General features: G+C 34.9%; 1 protein-coding gene across 1 annotated transcript in view; it reads left to right on the plus strand.

Annotated features, from left to right (window-relative positions):
• The window catches only part of PIBF1 (progesterone immunomodulatory binding factor 1), a 114,446-nt gene that overhangs the window by 67,694 nt on the left and 21,986 nt on the right, over positions 1-24,766 (plus strand). The window contains exons 11-14 of the mRNA XM_010003489.1: positions 2,476-2,626; positions 6,632-6,722; positions 10,730-10,832; positions 12,097-12,227. Coding sequence (XP_010001791.1) covers positions 2,476-2,626; positions 6,632-6,722; positions 10,730-10,832; positions 12,097-12,227 — 476 coding nt within the window. The remainder of the gene's footprint in view (positions 1-2,475; positions 2,627-6,631; positions 6,723-10,729; positions 10,833-12,096; positions 12,228-24,766) is intronic.

Below are 24,766 nucleotides of genomic sequence, written 5' to 3' on the forward strand. Positions count from 1 at the left end.
TATTATTAAAAGCTAAGATTTGTAATAGCACTGTTACATAATAAAAAAGCTTTTTATTGATATGTAATTCTGGAAGAAATATTCACATTTTTTTTATGCTCTGGGAAGACCTTATAGCAGCCTTCCAGTACCTGCAGGGATCCTACAAGAAAGCTGGGGTGGGACCTTACACAAGGGCAGGTAGTGAAAGGAAAATGGATAACGGCTTAAAACTAAAAGAAGGGAGATTTAGGCTGGGCACTAGGAAGATATTCTGCACTGTGAGGGTGGTGAGACACTGAAACAGGTTGCCCAGGGAAGTTGTGGATGCCTCATCCCTGGAAGTGTTCAAGGAAAGGTTGGATGTGACTTTGAGCAACCTCATTTAGTGTGAGTTGTCCCTGCCCATGGCCAGGACGTTGGAAACTAGATAATCTTTAAGGTCCCTTCCAACCCAAACTACTCTATGATTCTATGAAATCAAAGAGAGCATGATGTATACAGCATCAAAAAGATTCAACTGCTAATCCTGTTGTAGTGGATTTACCTTGACCAGCTGCCAGACCCAGCAACTCTCTCACTTCCCCTCCCCAAGAGTACAAGGGAGCCACTAAGCTGAAAAAGCTCAGGAGTTAACATAAAGATAAGGTGATAATTTAGCAATTACCATCATGAGCAAAACAGACTTGACCCAGGGAAAATAATTTTACCAATTTAAGTAGATTTGGATGGTGAGAGACAAAAACTTTCTCCACCCCCTTCTCTTCTGGTTTTAACTTTCCTCCTTTGTTTCTCACTCCTCTACTTCTCCCTCCTAGAGCAGCATAGAGAGGATGGAGGTCAATCCATAGCAGCTCCTCTCTTTCACTCCTTCCTCTTCACACTTTTACTCTGCTCTGGTGTGGATCCTACATGGGCTGCAGCTTCCTTCAGGAGAAAATCTGCTCCTATTTGAGCTCTCCCCAGGTTGCAGTTCCTTCAGGGCATGTCCACCTGCTCCAGCACGGGGTCTTTTATGGGCTGCATTATGGATATCTGCTCTGGTGTGGTATTTCTTGATCTGTAGAACAACCCGCTTCACTGTGGTCTTCTCCATGGGACGCAAGAGAATTGTCTCTGGCACCTAAAGTATCTCCTCCCTCCTTCATCCCACCTTGCTGTCTACACCAAGGCTGTTTCTCACACTGTTTCGCCTCACTTGTCACTGCGATGCAGCATTTTTAAATACACTTTCCCTGAGGTGCCACCACCATGGCCAAGGGGCTCAGATGTGCTCTGTGGAGGGTCAGTTGGAACCAGCTGTGTCCAGCCTGGGCAGCCCTGACCTCTCCTCACAGAGGTGACCGTGGAGCCCCCTGCCAGCATCTGGGCATCTGCAGCACATGCACCTATTTACTATTCATAGAGCTGAATGACTTGGGCCTCTTTATCTCAACAACCTTAGAATTTATTAACTTTCAAGCATGTACTTTCAAAAATGTGTCATACCCTGTTTATCTATTTTAGTATTGCGAAGTTGTCCAGTATTCAGCAGAGCAAACTCACTTTAAAACAAAATGTATTCACCTGTGCAAAGTTAGTCATATCACTAAGTCTAATTTGTGAGATTTAGGTGAGATTCACAGTGTATGTCTTAAAACATCAGGATACAAACTGGACAGGACAGAATAAAAACCTTTTTTCCAAGTTCTAGCTATGTCAGCCTTCATTTTTTGGAGAAGGATGCTCTGTTCTTCCCATCGCCACATTCCTAGTGCTGAACCTGTCTTGGGTGTTTATGAAAAGGAACTATAGAGTGGAAACAATTAGAGAGTTTTAGATAAAATGTAATTTCTTGTTTTGTCTGTATTGGGACATTCAGATCCTGGCTGATGAGGTTAGTTGTGGTCATGAGCGCTGGGAGTGCCAGTTTTGCTAGACTTTGAGGTTGCTAAACAGTTTTTTGATTGCACAGACTTGTCTAAACTTTGAGAAGGTGGTTTAATTTGAGTTTTATTTCCATTTCATTGTGGATATTTATTTGATCTGAATAACATCTTGAATATTTGGCATTCAGTTCTGGTAATACTTCTGGCACTTCCTTTTCTCTTTAGAGAGATGCTTTGAAACCAGTGCACTTACATTAAGAAATGTTCTTGCAGAATTTAAATATGTGATATCTGAGTCTTTTATTTTTGTTCCTTTTGACTGAATTCTTATTTTTTCTATTTCGTTTCTTACTTTTCCTAACTTTCCTTTAAAAGGCTGGTAGCTTTTCAGAGAGAGATTCTTAGAATTACTAAGGCCATAGGAAATAGTCATGAGTCTATTACCTTTGCAAGGTAAATACAGTTAAAAAAAGAACTGCTTTTTAAAGTATTTTAATCTTTCCTGTGCAAAAGTTACATTACATATTTAGTTTCATACCTTTAAGCATTTTATATGTATTATGTTTTGCTTCTTTCATAAATAGCTGTAATGCTGAATCCCTGATCTTGCTGTTCTTCGTTCTCACAGGTGCTTACTAAGGAGTTTTATAGTCTTCAGTCTTCTAGTGAAACACGCATTATTGAACTTCAAACACAGAATTCTGAGCTTCAAGCAAGGCTAGATACTTACGAAAAACTTGAAAAAGAGCTTGATGAGATAATAGTGCAGACAGCAGAGAGTAAGTTCTGTCACAAATTATATTGTATTTATAGGTCTTTTAGGCGTTAGGGCAAGATGTCTTGTTTCTCTTGGCACTTGGAAAGTATTACAGGGCCAGTCATTCTACCTCATTATTCCTGACAATTAAGATGCAGTCATTATTTTGATAGAAAATATTGATCATGGGTTTCTAAATGTATTTTAAAATATCTATCAAATAAACATGAACTTAGACTTATGGATATTTAAAATAATCTCAGTGTTTCTCTTTCCCATTATTTTTCTTTTCTTAATTATAATAATCCATTATAAATAGAGAAGTTTTTTCAGATTCTCCTATTGTTTAAGTATACTTTGAATACCAAGAAGCCTTCTTTGTTGACGGACATTTGCAGGTTTCATAATACAGTACAGTGATTAATGTATGATTTAATGAATCAGGGATGGAAAAGCTTGTGGCAGAACAATCTCTTCCAAGTACTAAACCCTGTATTCAATTGAAGCCTGATTACTCCTGAAAATTGTTGTCTCTGGTTGGCAAAAATAACAATATCTGTTCTCAAATACTACAAAATGTCTGTGGACTCTCTATTGATTTGGTTGTCAGCCTAAATGAATCCACAAAGCAAGTAATTTTTATTTGGAAACTAAGACTCTAATCATGCAGTCTTTTAGCCTGTGTGTAAACAGAATAGGACATTTTAAGATTTCAAACTAATTAATGTATCTTCATGTCCTTTTCTCTTTCTTTGCTGCTCAAAAAAATATTCACAATTTGTAAATATTTTTTCCAGGTAGAAGATAATTGCATAAGCTTTATATATAAACAATAGGGGAACAAACTGTGTAATACTGGCATGAAGTGTTGGCTGTACATACTTTATTAATTTTATACACTGCAGCTTGTACTTGTTAGAATGGCATGACAAAGGTTCCAATCTGAACTGAAGCATGTTTGCTATATACATGCCTGTGTTTTAGTCTTCAGTTTTTTTAATTGTTTGTGTGTGTATATGTATGGATAAACTTGCCTAAGGTGTATTTATGTATTAATACAGAATTTTTGGACCTTACTTCATTTTTTCAAGGAGAAGATGTAGTTCAGAATGCTGTTTTTTAGAATTACTTACATTTTCTTATGCATCTTTCGTTTCTTACTGAACTAAATCATTAACTACTTCTTAAGTATGTATTTTAATTGTAGTTTATCTTCTATGCTACAGAATACGACTTAAAGAAATGAAAGTTTCCAAATGAACTGTTTTGTAAAAACATACTTATTTTCTGGTTTTGCTGGAGGAAAAAGGATGCTATAGTTCAATATTATTTCAGTATACTTCCTATTTAATAACTGACATTGTTTTATCTTACTAGTATTATAGTATGTTTGATATTGAAAGTTATTATTAATAATAATTAAGACTGAATTCCAGCAGCAAAGTGAACTTCTGAGAAGAATCAGAAGGATTAAAAGTATTTATTTTCTGCAAACACTTTGAAGGACAGCACAGACATACTTCACTCTGTGTCTCATATTATGTCATAATATTTACATGTCATAAATAGCTAAGGTAGAAAAATAGTTGAAAGAAAGGAAATTTGATTATTTTTCAAAGTTAATGTGTTCTGGAAATACTCGAGTCTCTCTTTCAGGGAATATAATTTAGGCTGGAGCATTGTCTGAAACACAATTAGTATTTTCTATTGACTTTAATCAGAATAAGATTTTACTCTTTAGTCATTTCTTCATATTACAATACCCTGTAATATTTTTTCTTCTCCTTGAGTTATGAAGCCTCTGCTGGTTTACAGTAGACTGCTGGTAGGCATTAGGTTCTCTGGGCTTTTTCATAAACTGTGTATTTGTACATGTGAGGTGGCTTTCGTCATAGAATCATGCAAGCTTTTTATTTTTTCCTTTGGAGAATGTGCATGTGGAAGAGATCACTGAATTGTGACTGTTGAACCGTCATAGATAGGCCTCACTTTTTTAATATTGAAGAAACAGCTCGTTCAGGAAACGATCAAGATTTTATGTAGCCACTCCTTACAATATCTGAGTAGTTTCCAAAATATCACAGTATCATTCTGTGATATTAATGTGTTTCCACATGAATAACAATAGTAAACTTTCTTGTTTTTTTTCTATTCTTCCATTTCAGGGTAAAATCTTCACTTTAGGGTTTGTTTTTTTTTTTAGACTTAACTGTTTGATTTTTCTTGCTTCCATTGGTTTGTATCTTTTTAAGAAAAAGATTGAACCTATTTATATACTCACAATGGCACTTTTTTGCTAAGTAGTGTAAAATCTGTTAATAAATGTCCCCTACCTTGTAAAGTGTGTATTTCACACCACAAAGTCAGGTGAAGAGCCTGGAAACACATTAAAGAAGATAAGAGAAGCACACCGAGATACAGAAGATTACTTTGCCTTGATATCTTCAACATTTCCAAGTCTATGTGTTTGTCTTCACAACCTGGCATTTGCATGGACACTACTGACATATGATACTGAATTTGTAAGGCAGGATCTTCCTGGCGTTTTTGAGGCATGCAACACTGAATTTGTAACCAAATAGAAGAATTAGGAAAAAGGCAGGTTACATTATTTGTTGTGTTTTTTCTGAATCAGAGGTATTTCAGGCACTGCAGAATTCCCAATTATAACTAAGACAGCCTTGAAAATCTGAAGTTCTAGTGCCTTTGTAGTGCCACATCAATAAACTTTTTCTGTCATACTTACAGAATTTCTGTATTGTTTTCATGTAACTAGATATGTAACTTTTCACAAGTACTCTACTAGAGGCTTTTATCAACCTAAATGTGTTTTAAGAATCCTTGTCTAATACCCTTTCAATGCTACTTTAAACAAGTAAGGAAAGAAGCCATAGCTTTGTGCAGGTAGTTGAGAGTAGAAAGTACTTCTGATCTTGAGGCACTTGAGCATTAGGAAAAATGGGTCAGGACTGTCATGTCATTTCCTAAATTTATTCTCCTGTTCCCAATTACTCGATTCATCAAAGCTGTTACGTGGTGCCTGGGCTAGTGGTCACTTCTGCTCTCTCTCACTCTTACACACCCACCAGTCTCCCATTCTTTTGACCGCTGCTCTGTTTCCCTGTCTCTGCCTCTGCAGACAGAGGCATAATTGTTTTTCTGTTTTTCTTTTTTCTTTTTTTTTAAATTTATTTTCTGTGCCCACTTTATCTTACAGAAGAGAGGAAACCTGAATTGCACAAGCTGAAATATTAAAATCTTTTTACATTTTAATCTTGCTGCTATTTGGATTTCTTTTCAAAGCAATTACAATGTGTTTTAAAACCTTAGAAGTACCTTTCCAGAAATCAATCATCTAAAAAGGCAAAGATTATTTTGAATATTTTTACCTTGCATAAACATAAGAATCTCCTTCTTGTCCTTCTCTGAAAATGGGCATGGCATTTATTTTCTTCAGGTTATAAGAAATTTCTGATCACCACTGTCTTTTAAAAGTGAGCAGCCTCACAATGACATTAGCTTCCTGACCAGTCTCATGTCTATCCCTTCTGGTCCCATGGACTTTTTTTTATGTCCATCTGGCTTAAGCACTTCCTAGTTTTATCTTCCTGTTGTTCCTCATGTAGGCACAGAAAATTAATTCTTAGAAAAAGATACTAAGCAACCTAACCTTGTACAGCTAAATTAAAGTTCTACTATTAATAGATAATTGTGACTGTGCTAATAGCATTAATCTTTTAAGAACACTGAATGCTTTTACTTTAATTTTGTATAACTCTTTCACTTCTTATTTTTCTGGTTAATGTAAGGCCTACCAGTGTTGTAAGAAAATAATGTTTGACACTGTTTTAATGCTAATTGTGAATTCTTCCACTCAAGACCAGAAGATTACTCCAACTGAAAATGTAGCTTATAGAAAAAATGTTTGTGCATGTGTACTAAGCAATTCTATTTATAGTTAAAAATCTTTAAGTTCTTGCACTGTAATAATGTTCTTCTATGGTACCTTTCTGCAATTTTTTTTCAGTGGAAAATGAAGTTGAAGCAGAAAGGGTTCTCTTCTCGTATGGCTATGGTGCAAATGTTCCTACAACAGCCAAAAGACGACTAAAGCAAAGGTAAAAAAGCACCTCCTGAATCTCATTGTTTAAGATAAAGTAAATGAATTTATGTGCATTATGTTTTGTCTTAGTATCCAGACAGTTTAATTAACATGAAGAATTGTTTGATTACTTCAGTCAACAGGAGTAGAATGAAAACTAGGACCTATTAAATGTGGTTGATGCATATAAATGAGCATATATGTTTTTTTGTAGGTCATTTTAATATCTTTTTTCATTGTCTTTCATAAAGATGAATTTTAAATGTATAAAACTAAACAGCCGTTAAAGCAAACTAGTTGCATTGTTTACATTTATATAATAGGAAATAAGTTTATATACCCTAAAAATGATGTAATTGTAACAAAAATATACCTATCAGGAAATTAAGAAGACCAAGATTTCAGAGCATCACTATTTCATCTTTAGAAATACAGGAGCTGATTCCAATTTTATTTCTTCAGCAAAGAGAGAATGAAGACTGGGCAAACCTTTACCATACCTTCACAGTGTATATTCCTGTCTTTCAGGAGCTGGAAGTGCTGTCATGTACAGCTGTTTTTTAGTACAAGTTTTAGGTTTTTTGTAGTTTCTGTCCTCTTAACTCCCCACCTCCTCCATGACAAGGAATATTTCTTATCAACTGTTACTAAGAGAATTGTGTTTGCAACAAAGTTTTATGGACCACATTCTACTTATTCTGTCCTTTATAGTTGTCTTTCAAGTAAGTGTTACCAATATGATTGTCAATCAGATTAGACCTGTTGTACCTTGAGTTACATATTGCTGGCAGAAACCATACAAATTTTATGTGGTATTTAACTTTAGCATGCATGGCTTAATTTGCTCTTTCATGTTTTTAAGCTTTTTCAGATTCTTTCCTTGTAAGATTTCTTTTTATATCGCATACGATTGAAGAAGAAAAAATGAGAAAGGAGTGGGGGGCTATAAACTCCATAACCCTGTTATGTGTCTGTTTTAGGAGTACATTGAGAGTTCCACAGCATCATTTCCTAAAAACTTCATTTCCTCCTTTGTCAATAGGTTGGGGGCGTTTCTAATTTCCAGCTTGGATCTTTCTTTTTCCGCACCTTATTAGGTTCAATTTGGGGTATTTACATATAAAAGAATTCTGCCACAGCAACTTTGAAGAATTTGATTATCAATAAGCCAGGATTTCAGATATGCTTGGAAGGTACTTTCTGAGCTTAGAATTGGCTGTATCAGAATGCCTTATTTACTTCTCTTTTGTTCCAAAAGGTATTGGTAGATAAAGCTGATCTAATCCTTCATAATGGTGTTGGAGACTTCATAGATTTTCTTTATCTTCTAAAATGGAGAAGATTAAAAATGCCACAAAAGTCTGTGTATGGTTTACTTGCTGCTGTTCTGACTCAAGGAAAAACAGCCATGCAGAAAATGTGTGTGTGTGTGATGCCTTTGATTCCCTAAGCTTTAAAGCAAAGTCTCTGTGTCACTAACTTCTATGTGTAGAGCTACTGAAGAAACACAGATAAGTTTTCTGCTCTTCAGGATTGCTCAAGGAAAAGACGATCTATTACAAATGTAATTAATCTTATTTTTTAAGTCTGCTTCCTGCTCTTTAATTCCAGATATTTGGGATCCTAAATTAAGAGCTCTTTGAAGTTCACAATATGCACTTCAGTCTTTGAAACTTTGTACAAAAGCAGTGTTCAAGCATGGTGCATCATGGGGTCTATAGCTCTTCACCTGCTTGCCAGAAACAACTATTTCCTTACTTCAGGCATAGGCACCATACACCCATACTACTAAATGAAACATGCCTAGGAACATTCTGAAGCATCCAGACCAAATGGCATGTAGTAGCCTAGTTCCATAAAACTAACCTCTTGATGAAGGTTAGCTGCATGTTAGCTACATTGGCCATGATTGCTGGCCCATGCTAACTCTTCAGCTATGCCTAAGAACCTTTTGGGAAAGTGTTAATAAGTCAGAATACTACTAGAAACACGCTAGTGGTTTGCTAACAACAACTTAACACATTCTTGGGCACTGAATCATTTTTCTAGTATAGTGGGAATCAAAGTTTTCCAGAATAAGATGTCTTTGCAGATCAGTCCCTTTGTGCCTTTGCTTTAAATGTAAAATGGTCAAAAACCACACTGAGAAGCATACTTTAAATACATGTTTTTATTTATCTTTAAATTCTCACAAATTCAGGTCAAATTCACTGGATAGTTGTAGTTGGAAAAATTATTATGGGCTACATTCCCAAAGTTGCCATGTGACGTTATCAGTGTTTCCCCTTGCACTCCAACAGCTAATATACAAAATCCCTAACTAGAGCTATCAGAGAAAGGTTCCATTTTTCTTTTGTACTAGATGAGATCTTAACACACATCTCATACCTCCTAAATAAAAATCCAAATAGCCAATTGGAGAATTAATTTATCTTTTTTCCTAGTTACTGTTTATACAATCTGATGCTCACTCTAGAAGGAACTAAGCTCTTAGTAAATGCTCATACAAGGTAAAAGTAAAAGATTGTAAGGTAGGTTTGTAACACAGATTAAAAACATTAAGACTTCTGTCTGTTATGGTTTAACTGTTAAATCTAAAAATTTATTACCTTTTACTGAAGAGAAGGTTGATGTTGACTGGTCAAATTTTCAGAGAAAGTTTATACTTTCTAGCTTTACACTTTTTTACACTTATCTAGCTTTACATTATCCTCAGCTGAAGGGTATATAAAATCTCCCTGTTGGTCTGCTTTAGACCACTTACATGCTTACAGATTCAGTATCATGGTCAGGAACTGGTTAACACTTTGCTATGTATTATTTGGAGACTTAGTCATATGTGGATTGAGAGCTGGCTGTGTGACAGTTCTCAGAGAGTAGTGATCAATGGATGAGGGTCAGGTTGAAAGCCGGTAACCAGTGGTGTCCCCCAGCAATCAGTACTTGATCCAGTCTTGTTCAACATGTTCATCAATGATCTGAACAAAGGGACAGAGTGTATCCTCAGCAAGTTTGTTGATGATACCAAACTGAGAGGGGTGCTGACATTCCAGAGGCCTGTGCTGCCATCCAGCATGACCTGGACAGATTGGAGAGTTGGGCAGGGAACAACTTAATGAGGTTCAACAAGAGCAAGTGTAGAGTCCTGCACCTGCAAAGAAAGAACCAAGCACCAATATAGATCAGGGGTGGATCTGCTGGAAAGCAGTTTGGAAGAGAAGGATCTTGGAGTCCTGACAGACAGACAGAAAATTATCCATGAGCCAGCATTGTGCCCTTGCTGCCAAGAAGGCCAATGGAATCCTAGGTTGCATAAACAAGAGTGTGTTGGGTACAAGTTGGAACATAGAAAGTTCCATTTAAATATGAGGAAAAACTTCTTACCATGAAGGTGATGAAGCACTGGGAACAGGCTGCCCAGGGAGGCTGTGGAGTCTCCATCTCTGGAGATACTCAATAATGCTTTCTTTTCACTTCTGAATTAATTTACGGACATACATAAGAGTTGTTATTGTTGGGTTTTTTTTAAGTGGTAATAACATTTTATTATTTAGGATATTAAATTGATTAAATTATTTTACCTCTTCTGTGAAAACTGTAACATACCACTCTTTTTCAGTGTTCTACAAAATTTATATTAACGTGCATTTAAAAAAATATTTAAGGAGAAGCCATTTACAGTGGTTCCCTAAAGTTGCTAAAAAGTAAATACTCATAATTAGTTGGAACATTTTTACATTATTATTGCAGTTGTGTATTTTTGTACAAATTATATGGGTAATTACTTTGCAAAATATATTACAATGGTGTAACTGTGGGAATCCTATTTCAGTGCTGTTCAATTTTGTAATATTCTCATTGTTCTGACTTTGACCACTCTGCCTATTTCAATATATAGTTTATGTATTAGTGTTTAAGCATTGGTGAAAAAACAAGGCAATCAAATTTTGAAGTATAAATGTGAGAATTTCTTTTGCATATTTTGGAAAAAATTCAACTTGAGCTTGCTTTTTATTGGCACAGTGTTCACTTGGCAAGGAGGTTGCTGCAGCTAGAAAAGCAGAACTCGTTGCTTGTAAAAGATCTGGAACATCAGAAGGAACAAGTAACACAGATTTCACAAGAGGTAAATTACTGCTACAAAAGAAATAATATCTGTAGAGGCTATAAACATTGCAGAACAGATGTCCATAAAATGAAATATTTTCTAAACATTGTTTATTATCTATTTGATGTCAAAAAATTGCCTCATAATTAACCAAAACTCTATGTTAAACGTTTTCAAAGAAGTTTATATTGTATCTTGAAACGAAGATCAAAAGAGGGATTACTTTACAGGCTAAACAAGAATGTAAGCCAGACAGACAACGTTCTGATTTCTGAATAGAAGACCAGCTAGCCAAACAAGTTTGTTCTGTTTGATAGTTAATTGTTCAATGAATACCTCATTATTTTTACACAGCTCTTCTCTTAAATCACTTTTGAAGGTATTACTGTAAGTCCTTTTCTACATTGTTCACTTCTTGAGTCTTTTGAATATAAAAATCTAGAAATCAAGAGAATGTTTAAGCTGCTTTTTTTAAAAGTTTTGGCTTTTTTTACTTTGTTACAATGAGTTTAATTTCACGATCTCTTAAAATTCTGTACACAAGGACTGAAATCATGTATTACACTGACACATGGAACAAACACCCAACAAAACTCAACTTGAAATTAGGGTAAAGTCATTTTTTAAAAACATTTTTAGAAGTGTCTCCTAAGTTTTTCTTAGGAATCAAAGAACTTCTAGATTTGTTATTAGGTATTGCCACCATATGAAATTTTGTAGTCTGACTGTTTCAGGAATGTGGGTAAGAGAAATTTTTTATGTCATAGTAATTACAAATTAGGATAACTGCAATACATGCAGAAAGAGTTTACACTTGTTATTAGTGGAATGGAAAGTAGTTCATAATTTTCACATTATACAAACTCATAATCTAACTTCTTTTCAAATAGAGGGTAAAAACTTTATTGAAAACTTCTATTTTCTTCAGTACAGAATACAGTTTGTGGTCAACAAGGTGAACAAACAGATGCTTTGTCAATACTTATATTTTCATCAGTGGCAGCTTTTACATTAAAAGTCTTAAAATGCAGAGTAGGGAAGTGCAGAGACCAGTAGCATGATTGCAATGAAAATACTGTATAATTAGAACAGAAATGTGAGAGGATGATGCACTAGATAGTAACTTGCGGGTAGTTTGTTTCTTTTTTTGTGTGAAATAACAGGTTTCCTTTCTTTATGATGATGCAATTGGTAATAACGAGCAATATCCAGTCATAATTCAATAATGATCAAGTAATTGTGCTTCACAAATTATAAAATGTAGCACCTCTTTTTTTGGCAGCTTGAAAGAGCAAATTCTTTGTTGAATCAAGCACAACAGCCATACAAATACCTCATTGAAACTGTGCAACAGAGAGATTCTCAAATAAGTCTACAGAAAGAACATATTGCACAACTTGAAAAGGATGTCAGGTCAGTAATATTGCTGCTTCTTTATTTTAAACTGAAAGTAATATCACCTATGTGTTTATCATTAGAAAACAACTATGTTATTGTCCATGAAGCAGGAGATGTTGACACTCCATCATTGAATAAGACTGCTCGTTATGCTGGAATTTCTGGGATTTCTCTAGTAGTGTCAGAAAAAGAGGCTTTAGGTTTGGAATAGCAGCCATGTCAGTTATGTTTAAAGTGAGTTTGGACCTGAGAAGAGCTCTCATCAAGTAGAGAGAAGTTCAGAAGGGCAAAAGGAAAGAAGGACACACCACATGTACAGAAGTAAAAGTAAATCAATAAAGTGAGAGGAAAAAATAGGCTAGTCCACTAGCAAAGGGTATTTTGGCCATAACTCGAGCAGACTTCCTCTAGTGCAGGCGCTGATTTGCTATTACATCTAGCTTCCAGAAGCCCTGACCAGCGAGCAACTTCCCACCATCATACAGCTATATCAACTTCTCACCATCATGTACCTTTAGAAATGTAACATCTCATTCCCAAATAAGCTGTTATAAAATAATCCCCCCTTGATTTTCAGGGAAGTTGAGAGCTGTGTCCCACTGTGATACAGAAGACTTAGCATTTAAATTGTTAGGTGTTTATGTGGTGTCTTGTCTTAGGAAACACATGGTAACAATGATGAAGCATTCATGTGATTGTATTATAAAGCAATTCTATTAAAAATACAGGCTTCTTCCAACAAATTTGCTGAAGCTATGAAAACAGGAAAAGTAGGATTCACCATAGCTAAATACTTTATCCTACATACTGTCTTACATATGTATCTGTTCAGAGTGTTTTGATGGTTTGGGGTAGTATTTGTTATGCCTTGAGGAATAACTAAAAAATGCTATTATCTCAGATAAGTCTATGCATAAATCAATGCATTTATAAATAAATGAAATACTTATTCATGCTTCCTGACAAGGTATCTTTCACTGAGACTTAACTTCAATTCAGTAAGAACAGATTTATTTTTTTTATTCCAGAATTGAGTGTTCTAAATATTTTTGTAGACTTGATATATTATAAAAAAAACTTCAAAGATAAATTATATTTTTCCAGGAGATGAAAAATCACTACATTCTCTGTATATGCAGTACCTTACTTTCCATGTGTGAAAAAAAAAAATCAACAAAGAACTAGTTTTTAGCAAATTAAATGTTTAGATTTCAGTAACATGAAAACATCTTTCATTATTCACACAGTAGTCCAAAAGTCTCTCAAAAGCTAGGAAAAAGGGAGTATATAGGTGAAGCCATTTCTGGAAGTTTGTTTCATAACTTCAAAATAGAGAAGAACTTAATTGGCATTGATTCTCTTGAATTTTTATGGCTCATTACAAATTATCGGTATGTCCAGATATTCTTCCTAAATTTAGCCTACAAACTAAGGAACCTAAATGAGGAACTTCGTCAGATCAGCTTTCCTTAGTAGTTCAGGAAGGAAGTGGCATCTCCAAAAATGACTTTGGATGGAGATGCCTGTTACTCTCCATTAACTATAAAGGGAAGTTTTTGCCTCAGAAATGCCTGAGGTTAAGGAAGAAAATGGATCTGCATCACAGTGCAAGCATTCATAGTAAACCTACCAGCAGTGCTCCTCTGTGGTGAGCTGCAGTGTGCTCACCACTAGTCTGTGCTTCTGTAAATGAAAGTGATCTGATAAAAAAAAAAAATAAAAAAATCCTTCATCATCTTGTAGAAAAAAAAAGTAACAATTAGCACATCAAATGTTTTGGTAAGAGGTTTCTTCCTGTGCTTTTTAATATTCCATGTAAACTAAAAGTAACTGTTACTCCCTATCACAAGTTTGTCTCAATTTGGCCGTGGTTTCATAGACCACTGAAATTTCTGGAAACAGCTTAATGACTTTGGGCTTTTGGTACATATCAGTAATCCTTAATTTTGCTATTCATAACTCCACATTTAAAACAAAGGCCCTAACAAATGGTTAGCTGATATTCTGTGGAGCATAGGAGAAATCATAATCTGGTATAAAATAGTCCTTTGTTTACCCATAACTGAGAGGCAGGTTAGAGCAAGGGAGTTCTAACCAGAGAAACATTACATACCAGCAATCTTTTGTCATGAGAATAACCTTTTGAAATCTACTGATGACAGTTTTAAATTAAAATATCCTTTATATGATTTCAGATTACTTTGTGGACCAGTCTAGCTCCCAGCTATTCCAGAACTGAATCAGAATGGGATTTAAGTAAATTAATGATAATCCCTACCAAATACATGCCAAGTGAAGCTCTGCTGGATCAAAAGATTTAGACCACTATTCCCATCCTTCTTTCTTGGTTTATTAAACAACATTTTGTTGGTTTGTGTGTGGAATACTTTTGAGAGGATAAATTTGGGGAATTAATGCTCCTCACGGAAGGCCCTATATCCTGCAGATAATGTTGGTGCTATTAGAAAAGTAATAGTGAAAACACTCAACATGGTTTATGAAGCCTGGTTTATCTGTATCTCAGAGCAAAGGGAAAAAGTTTATTTATATTATTTATTTATATATAATATTTATAAAGCCATTTCAACATTATTTTTTAAAAAACATAATTAGTTCCACAGTTCTGCAGTAGCCTCTTTAAATTTAGGCTTAATTTATGCTACAGTTAGACAAAGTACAGTTTGCCTTTTTTTTTAATCTTACATACAACACATGCATTAATTTTATTTCTAAAAAGCAATTTCACAATTTCACAGCTAATGGAAAAATAATGTTCAGATTCTTGTTTTCAGACAGACCTTTAAAAATACTAGTGATTTCTTAAATGTGTTTTTAATCTCACATTAGAGTACTAGATTGCAGACAAATTAAGATAATGTTGATATGCCTGCACCCTTAAAATGAAGAATGAATGCTTAGTTTTATCTTCACAGGTACCATAATCTTGATCATGCTTTTCCTTACTTTATCCTTACTGTGCAGAATCTATGGTGGAGGAGTGTTCTTTTTGTGTTGTGTTTTTAGCTCATCTGCTCATCAAGAGAGATGGTTCTGTATGATGTAAGTCATGGATTCCCTAAGTAGAGCAGTCCCATCTGTTATCTGTATCAGTGTTCTCTATCACCTCTCACTTCACTTGAGTGTGGAGGGATCAGCAAGGACTAATTTGCAACTGAATTTACTTTTGTAGACTCAATCTACAATTGGCTTATGTGCACAGTGATGATGGCCAATAATCTTTTTAGAACTACTCTTAGGGTGGTCAGGTTCCAGCAGATTTCCCACAATGATGAGTTAGTACTTTCTTGCCATCTTATAAATATTTTGCAGCAACCTGTAGTGCTTTGTATTTCCTTGTCCATTGACAAGGCTGTTGGTTGCTATTGGATGTGATTTTTATTCTGTGATGAAATAGGCAGCCTTGATGAAATCAGCACAAGAGCAAGCCAGCTATGAGGAAGTCTATCTATGATGGCAATCTCCTTAGTTTGGACTTCTTGTGCCATATTTTTACTGGGTTTTTTTTGCAAAATAGCATGAAGTGACTTGGAACAGATGTGTTCAGGATTCTCCATCCTGCATCATTCTATGAAGCATCATTTTCTGACATCAATTAGTTCCACAAGAAGAGTGGGACAGACTCAGGCAGATTATTTTGTTACAATACTCTTGAGAAGTCCTGCAGATCTTTCTGTCTTCCAACATTCTCTCCAAAGTTCACTTTAATCAGAGCAGCTTACATGCCTTCACCATTTAAGGATCATGCCTCTAGAGCTAAGCCTGTCTTTCAGACCCTCCATGTCTTCCTTGCTTGGAAGGACTTTTCAAATAGTATTCAAGGTCATTTGTGTCAATAGTTGTCAAACTGAATCAGAATCATTTGTATTGGAAGGGCCTTTAAAGATCATGTAGTTCCAACCCCTTGCCATGGGTAAGGACAACTTGCACTAGATTAGGTTGCACAAAGCCGCATCCAACCTGTTCTTGAAAGGAAAGGAATAGTCACAATATGTAGCAGACTTGAATCAAGGCCTTAAAGTAGTATATTCCACCTGACCTGTGGAGCTACTTTGGCAGCTTGCTAAGAAGTGTGTTCTGGGTATCTTTCACACAGCTCTCTGAATCTTTAGCTATACCTTCACCAAGAACTGCAAGACCTATTGTGGTTTGGGTAAATATTTAGCTGAGCAGCTATCACTGCTGTTAGTTATTTGTATGAACAACCTAGGAACCCATCTCCAGGTTACTACAAGTCTATGGCATTACTGCTTAGATTCAAGTGTGATAGCACAAGTGTATTATGACTCAAAGATAAAAGGAGAGATTGTTTGGGGATAATTGAAACTCTGTCAGATGTTACCCACGTTTATGTTCACTACCACCCTCCTTTCCGTTCCCTTAGAATTCTCCCAGCAGGCCATGGGCTGTGCTGGCACTTGGCTGTGGAGAGAACCGAGGTATCCCTGGGAGTAGAACACCTCATGTTGCTTGTGCACTGAGCTGTGCACTTGCAGGTATATTTCAAATACAAAACCTGTGGTCTTGAGTGACAGGGCATCTGCAGAGTGAGTTTATAGGGGGTCCACATATCTCAAAATATTTTGTTAAGTAACCTCTCATTTATGTTAGTCCACACAGCACTCTCATAGTAAATAGTGGTGGTTAATAAGAGCAGTGGTATATATAAGGATGATTCATTCATACTATAAAGAAATCTATCTAGCATACGGTTCTTTAACCAGAAATGAAAACACCACATTTAGCACTTCTTTTAAAAAGAAATGCCTTGTAACTGTGTCATGCTGTGGGAAAACAAATACCTGAATTTCATTCTTAGATGTGTAGTGAAGTAATTGTAGTTTTAGGATATAATTTTCTCCTAAAAACATGCAGGTTTATAAATAACTGCTGACATTAAACAGGACTTTATTCATAAAGAGAGGGTATTTATTTTAAATTCAGTTACTCAAATTTCGCAGTACTGATGGGTGGTTTTAAAAGTGGTTCACTTACCCAGAAGCACTCTTCAAAAGTCTAACTGTGTGGCAAACCTAGAAGCAGTACAAGGATTTTGCTCAGTAAGAACCTGTGTACTGAAAGGTTTCTTACATAAACATTTTGGGTTCTTAAATTGCCATCCAAACATTATAAAGCTCAGCATATAGTGTTAACTGAGTTTTTCCCATCACAGGATGGGCAGTGACCTTCTTATGTGTGAAATCTACTCAAACACTACTGCAACTTACCGGATAAATGTTAAAGAACAAATTGTATAAATCTATTTTTGTATACAAATTAATGTTTTCTGACCTGTAAAAGAGTTGTTAGGGGTTTTTTTACAATTTAAAAAAAGTATAATTTTTTTCCCATTTGGACTTGACACAGATGAGTTCTGAAGTCACCTAAAGCACTTTCATTGAAATAGCTAAACAATAATTTAAATGCCTTTAAAGATCTGATCTGTGGTTATTTAGCTGATCAATGAGAGATGACACATTTTTCATGCATTCTGTCTTCTCAATAACTTGTATTTGCAGAATTTTTGTACCTTCCTTTCTAACTACATGATATAAAAAGAAAATAGACTTTAAAAATTAGCTGTCTACTCTGAGCTATCAATCTGTAATTTCCAGAAAAGTGAGACTGATCTGTGGTTATTTAGCTGATCAATGAGAGATGACACATTTTTCATGCATTCTGTCTTCTCAATAACTTGTATTTGCAGAATTTTTGTACCTTCCTTTCTAACTACATGATATAAAAAGAAAATAGACTTTAAAAATTAGCTGTCTACTCTGAGCTATCAATCTGTAATTTCCAGAAAAGTGAGAGCTATACTATGTGTCTACATTCTAAATTCAGTTTCATGTACAAAACCTTCACATATACTATTTCTATGTTTGGTTTTTAATGGTAATAATTATATATGAACATAAAATGCAACAAATAATTCAAGATTGGACTTGAGTTTTCAACATCATCATGCTGTAACATGAAATTAAGAGAGAGGCACAATCTTTATTTCTTAGAGCATTTGGGGTACACAGTTCACTGAAAAAGAAACCTACCTTTTTCACGCTGAATAGAAGTAATAATAAAAAACAACAATATATAAACCACATTTATTTAGTATGTCCAGCATAAGCATATTATCTAGAATGTCTAATAATAAAAGATTCTGAGCAAGATAGTAACTAGTATACTTAAACCAGAGATTTAAAATATGGGTTAATTGCCCAAAATCAAAAGTCTGGGACTGGGAAATGTTAGTCTCCATTCTCCAGAAAAATCAAGTGATGTACAATTGTCTTACTTAAGATATCCAAGTTACCTCAGCTTTGGATTCTGAGTAAAGCAAAACAAAACAAGCCAGTAGTTGCTATGGGCAATGTGTATGTATATGACAAGTGTATTCATTCCATGGTGAGTCCTGCATTCCTAGCACCTGGGTTCATACCTGGCTGGGATTTGAAGGCCTGATAGAATGAAACTGAATATCCTCCCAGACATTCTGGTTTCTTCTGGAAACCCAGTCAGACAGGAAAAGCACCACTTTCCAGTTAATTCCCCAGCCTGGACTTTCAGAGCCATGGTTATATGTTGTATCACAAAGGACACCTTTCTGGACTCAGGATGGAGCAGTCAGTGAGCAGGACTATGGAGTGCAGCATGATCTACACTTGACCTGCAATCTAAAACCAGTCGTTTTGCTTTTAAATAACTGGAGAGAAATTAGATCACTTCAACACAGTCCATTTCTCCCAAGTGTTCACATGTTTTTACCCCAGAACAAGTCACTGGAAGATTGCTTTTAATGTTTAGTACTCTCGTACTTTAGTACATATCTATATTATGAAAACTTAAAAGTATGGTTAGTTAATGATAGCAAAGATCCCGTTTCTTCAGATGAAAGTTACAGCCCTTGAGCTCAGGTGTGAGAAGCTTGTTTGTCTAGAACCATAGATTGCGGAGTAGTCTCTTGATGGTAAATCAAGTTGTTTTGGTGATCCATGTGAAAGAGACCCTTTAGAAAGTCTGCAGCTTCCATCCACATCAGTGAAGTGACCTGCATGTGATCACAAACAATCTAGTACCAACACAAGAAGGTGTTACATTCTGTGGCTAGGGAAGGATGATCTTTCAGCAACAGTTTTCATTTACGTCAGCTGAAACCAAGTGTGAAGCTGTTCTCTGGTTTGTCACGCTGCCAGCGAAAACTGGGGTAGGTTAAACAACTGTTTGATGGAAGTGCAGCATAATTTAAAGCTAGAACTTCACTGACTGCTGATATCCAGGATGCCTGTTCAGAATGTTTTCATAACGAGGACTGAAGCAGTCAATCTTCTTCCCAAAATTGAATTTTTGAAGGTATTTCTGCTTTGCTTGGTGTGAATTTATTAACATTGTGTCTGGTAACTCAGTTTTCTTGCCCTGTTAAATGTGTATATGCCTCTTTGGCAGTATTCTTTCACAAATATTTCAATTATTTCCTTCTATCCACAGTGCATATAGAAGAAGCACTATTGCACTAACTATTGCAAAAATCTGAAGTCTGCATGTGCTTTAGTAATTCTATATTTGTATGTATGACAGACAGCACATCAAATGCGACTGAATGACCTAGCAGGCTATTTCCTATATTTGACTGTAAGCAAAGAAAATGACAACTGCTTTACATGGATCAGTCATGTAATAATGTTTCAGAAGGTAAAATTAAAATAGGTTCTGTTCTGGAGATGCAACTGAACCTTGATCATAAATTTCTGGTTTAGTCATAGAATCATACAGTTCTACGTTTCTGCTTATTCAGTACACTGTTTAAGGCATAAAGGAACTTTTATTATTGCTTCTCTAATAAGTTTTTGAGTCTTTCTCTAGGAGGATTGGTTTATGTGGTTAGGAAGTCCAGAAATCCAAGAAAATATCAGTAAGTTACAACACATAAACCCCAGGGAAAAATAGTAGAGGAATTTTATCATGATTAAAAATGTCACAGAAAATAAAACTCTTGAAATTATTAAAATATCTTTGTAGTTTTTCATATATGTTACAACTTTCCTTATAAATAACTCAAATAACTAATTTCACCAATGTCTACAATTTTTCTGACAATTAACAAATGCCTAGAAGGAATTGACAGGCATAATTTACAGTACAGAGCTTGCAAGGTACTGCCAGAAAATCTCCAGAGCAAAGGCTAATGTTGCTTATTTGAGTCCAACGGATGATACACAGACAATTAAGGAAAAGGTTGACTTACTTTGTTGATAATTTCTAGATTAAGTACCAGCAATATTAAATAATTTGTGTTTGCAACATATGTAGTAGTTCCATTACATTCCATTTATAAAATTGTAATATATTTGCTTTTGAATTCCTGACCTGTATTCAGTACTACACATCTGCACTCCATATGCAGAATTGCATTTTTCATAGCTGTTGATTTATGTTATAGTTTATATTGTACAACCTATTTAGTTTAAAGTCATGATAATGGCATAAATAACATTGGTTTTCCAAGAAAATCTCTCAGGCTGTTTTAACAAACTAGATTACAAACAGGCATTATGAATGCATTAGTCTGAAGTTTGTTGTTGGAAAATGGTGTTGGGGCTAAATATGAAAATGTTTAATTTTATCACAACTGCTACTTGGAATCAGAACAGTTCAAATATTCATGTTCTATAACTGTGAAAAAAAAAGAACAATTTAAGTTAAATTTGACATTGTGCTGTAAAAGCATGACTTCATGCTAAACCAGTTGTCAGACTTGGTTCACTAGACAAACTTGGTCACATGCATTCTTCTGGAATAGAAAATCAGGAATGGCAAAAACACATTTAAAATTTCTGCTGAAGCTGCACAGCTGCATGGGATATTGTATCTTCCTTATAGTTGTTATTTTCAGAATTCTAAACACAGTAGTATCAAAACAAGTGATACAGAGAGAACAGTGTGTGCTGCTATTAGTGATGTACATAACAAAGAAATCCACAGTTCGATATAGAAGTGTAAACATAAGGAACATTACTTTGCTTCTAAAACGAGCTCATTTTGCCTAGAAGAAATGACAAGAGAATAATAGAAGATTCTCATAATTTAAATTAATCTTCAGAGAAAAATTTAAAAAAAACTAACACATATTAATAAGATTTTAAATAGTATTTCTGTTTGACTAAAATAAGATTTTGTGTATATCAATGCCTTCAGGCCCATTTATAAAAAATCCAATGCTTGAATATAGAGAAGGATCATTTGATACAATTACTTGATCAGATTTTCAGTGTTGTCAGTGTTTATCTTTAGAAAATGCATGTTACATCCAGAATACAAGATTAAAAGAGATTATCTGTTGCTATTACTGCTTGTATAAATCTATTTTTGTATACAAATTAATGTTTTCTGACCTGTAAAAGAGTTGTTAGGGGTTTTTTTACAATTTAAAAAAAGTATAATTTTTTTCCCATTTGGACTTGACACAGATGAGTTCTGAAGTCACCTAAAGCACTTTCATTGAAATAGCTAAACAATAATTTAAATGCCTTTAAAGATCTGATCTGTGGTTATTTAGCTGATCAATGAGAGATGACACATTTTTCATGCATTCTGTCTTCTCAATAACTTGTATTTGCAGAATTTTTGTACCTTCCTTTCTAACTACATGATATAAAAAGAAAATAGACTTTAAAAATTAGCTGTCTACTCTGAGCTATCAATCTGTAATTTCCAGAAAAGTGAGAGCTATACTATGTGTCTACATTCTAAATTCAGTTTCATGTACAAAACCTTCACATATACTATTTCTATGTTTGGTTTTTAATGGTAATAATTATATATGAACATAAAATGCAACAAATAATTCAAGATTGGACTTGAGTTTTCAACATCATCATGCTGTAACATGAAATTAAGAGAGAGGCACAATCTTTATTTCTTAGAGCATTTGGGGTACACAGTTCACTGAAAAAGAAACCTACCTTTTTCACGCTGAATAGAAGTAATAATAAAAAACAACAATATATAAACCACATTTATTTAGTATGTCCAGCATAAGCATATTATCTAGAATGTCTAATAATAAAAGATTCTGAGCAAGATAGTAACTAGTATACTTAAACCAGAGATTTAAAATATGGGTTAATTGCCCAAAATCAAAAGTCTGGGACTGGGAAATGTTAGTCTCCATTCTCCAGAAAAATCAAGTGATGTACAATTGTCTTACTTAAGATATCCAAGTTACCTCAGCTTTGGATTCTGAGTAAAGCAAAACAAAACAAGCCAGTAGTTGCTATGGGCAATGTGTATGTATATGACAAGTGTATTCATTCCATGGTGAGTCCTGCATTCCTAGCACCTGGGTTCATACCTGGCTGGGATTTGAAGGCCTGATAGAATGAAACTGAATATCCTCCCAGACATTCTGGTTTCTTCTGGAAACCCAGTCAGACAGGAAAAGCACCACTTTCCAGTTAATTCCCCAGCCTGGACTTTCAGAGCCATGGTTATATGTTGTATCACAAAGGACACCTTTCTGGACTCAGGATGGAGCAGTCAGTGAGCAGGACTATGGAGTGCAGCATGATCTACACTTGACCTGCAATCTAAAACCAGTCGTTTTGCTTTTAAATAACTGGAGAGAAATTAGATCACTTCAACACAGTCCATTTCTCCCAAGTGTTCACATGTTTTTACCCCAGAACAAGTCACTGGAAGATTGCTTTTAATGTTTAGTACTCTCGTACTTTAGTACATATCTATATTATGAAAACTTAAAAGTATGGTTAGTTAATGATAGCAAAGATCCCGTTTCTTCAGATGAAAGTTACAGCCCTTGAGCTCAGGTGTGAGAAGCTTGTTTGTCTAGAACCATAGATTGCGGAGTAGTCTCTTGATGGTAAATCAAGTTGTTTTGGTGATCCATGTGAAAGAGACCCTTTAGAAAGTCTGCAGCTTCCATCCACATCAGTGAAGTGACCTGCATGTGATCACAAACAATCTAGTACCAACACAAGAAGGTGTTACATTCTGTGGCTAGGGAAGGATGATCTTTCAGCAACAGTTTTCATTTACGTCAGCTGAAACCAAGTGTGAAGCTGTTCTCTGGTTTGTCACGCTGCCAGCGAAAACTGGGGTAGGTTAAACAACTGTTTGATGGAAGTGCAGCATAATTTAAAGCTAGAACTTCACTGACTGCTGATATCCAGGATGCCTGTTCAGAATGTTTTCATAACGAGGACTGAAGCAGTCAATCTTCTTCCCAAAATTGAATTTTTGAAGGTATTTCTGCTTTGCTTGGTGTGAATTTATTAACATTGTGTCTGGTAACTCAGTTTTCTTGCCCTGTTAAATGTGTATATGCCTCTTTGGCAGTATTCTTTCACAAATATTTCAATTATTTCCTTCTATCCACAGTGCATATAGAAGAAGCACTATTGCACTAACTATTGCAAAAATCTGAAGTCTGCATGTGCTTTAGTAATTCTATATTTGTATGTATGACAGACAGCACATCAAATGCGACTGAATGACCTAGCAGGCTATTTCCTATATTTGACTGTAAGCAAAGAAAATGACAACTGCTTTACATGGATCAGTCATGTAATAATGTTTCAGAAGGTAAAATTAAAATAGGTTCTGTTCTGGAGATGCAACTGAACCTTGATCATAAATTTCTGGTTTAGTCATAGAATCATACAGTTCTACGTTTCTGCTTATTCAGTACACTGTTTAAGGCATAAAGGAACTTTTATTATTGCTTCTCTAATAAGTTTTTGAGTCTTTCTCTAGGAGGATTGGTTTATGTGGTTAGGAAGTCCAGAAATCCAAGAAAATATCAGTAAGTTACAACACATAAACCCCAGGGAAAAATAGTAGAGGAATTTTATCATGATTAAAAATGTCACAGAAAATAAAACTCTTGAAATTATTAAAATATCTTTGTAGTTTTTCATATATGTTACAACTTTCCTTATAAATAACTCAAATAACTAATTTCACCAATGTCTACAATTTTTCTGACAATTAACAAATGCCTAGAAGGAATTGACAGGCATAATTTACAGTACAGAGCTTGCAAGGTACTGCCAGAAAATCTCCAGAGCAAAGGCTAATGTTGCTTATTTGAGTCCAACGGATGATACACAGACAATTAAGGAAAAGGTTGACTTACTTTGTTGATAATTTCTAGATTAAGTACCAGCAATATTAAATAATTTGTGTTTGCAACATATGTAGTAGTTCCATTACATTCCATTTATAAAATTGTAATATATTTGCTTTTGAATTCCTGACCTGTATTCAGTACTACACATCTGCACTCCATATGCAGAATTGCATTTTTCATAGCTGTTGATTTATGTTATAGTTTATATTGTACAACCTATTTAGTTTAAAGTCATGATAATGGCATAAATAACATTGGTTTTCCAAGAAAATCTCTCAGGCTGTTTTAACAAACTAGATTACAAACAGGCATTATGAATGCATTAGTCTGAAGTTTGTTGTTGGAAAATGGTGTTGGGGCTAAATATGAAAATGTTTAATTTTATCACAAC

The sequence above is a fragment of the Chaetura pelagica genome, unplaced genomic scaffold (genome assembly GCF_000747805.2).
Source record: "Chaetura pelagica isolate M959 unplaced genomic scaffold, ChaPel_1.0 scaffold106, whole genome shotgun sequence".
In the NCBI taxonomy this organism is placed as follows: domain Eukaryota; kingdom Metazoa; phylum Chordata; class Aves; order Apodiformes; family Apodidae; genus Chaetura; species Chaetura pelagica.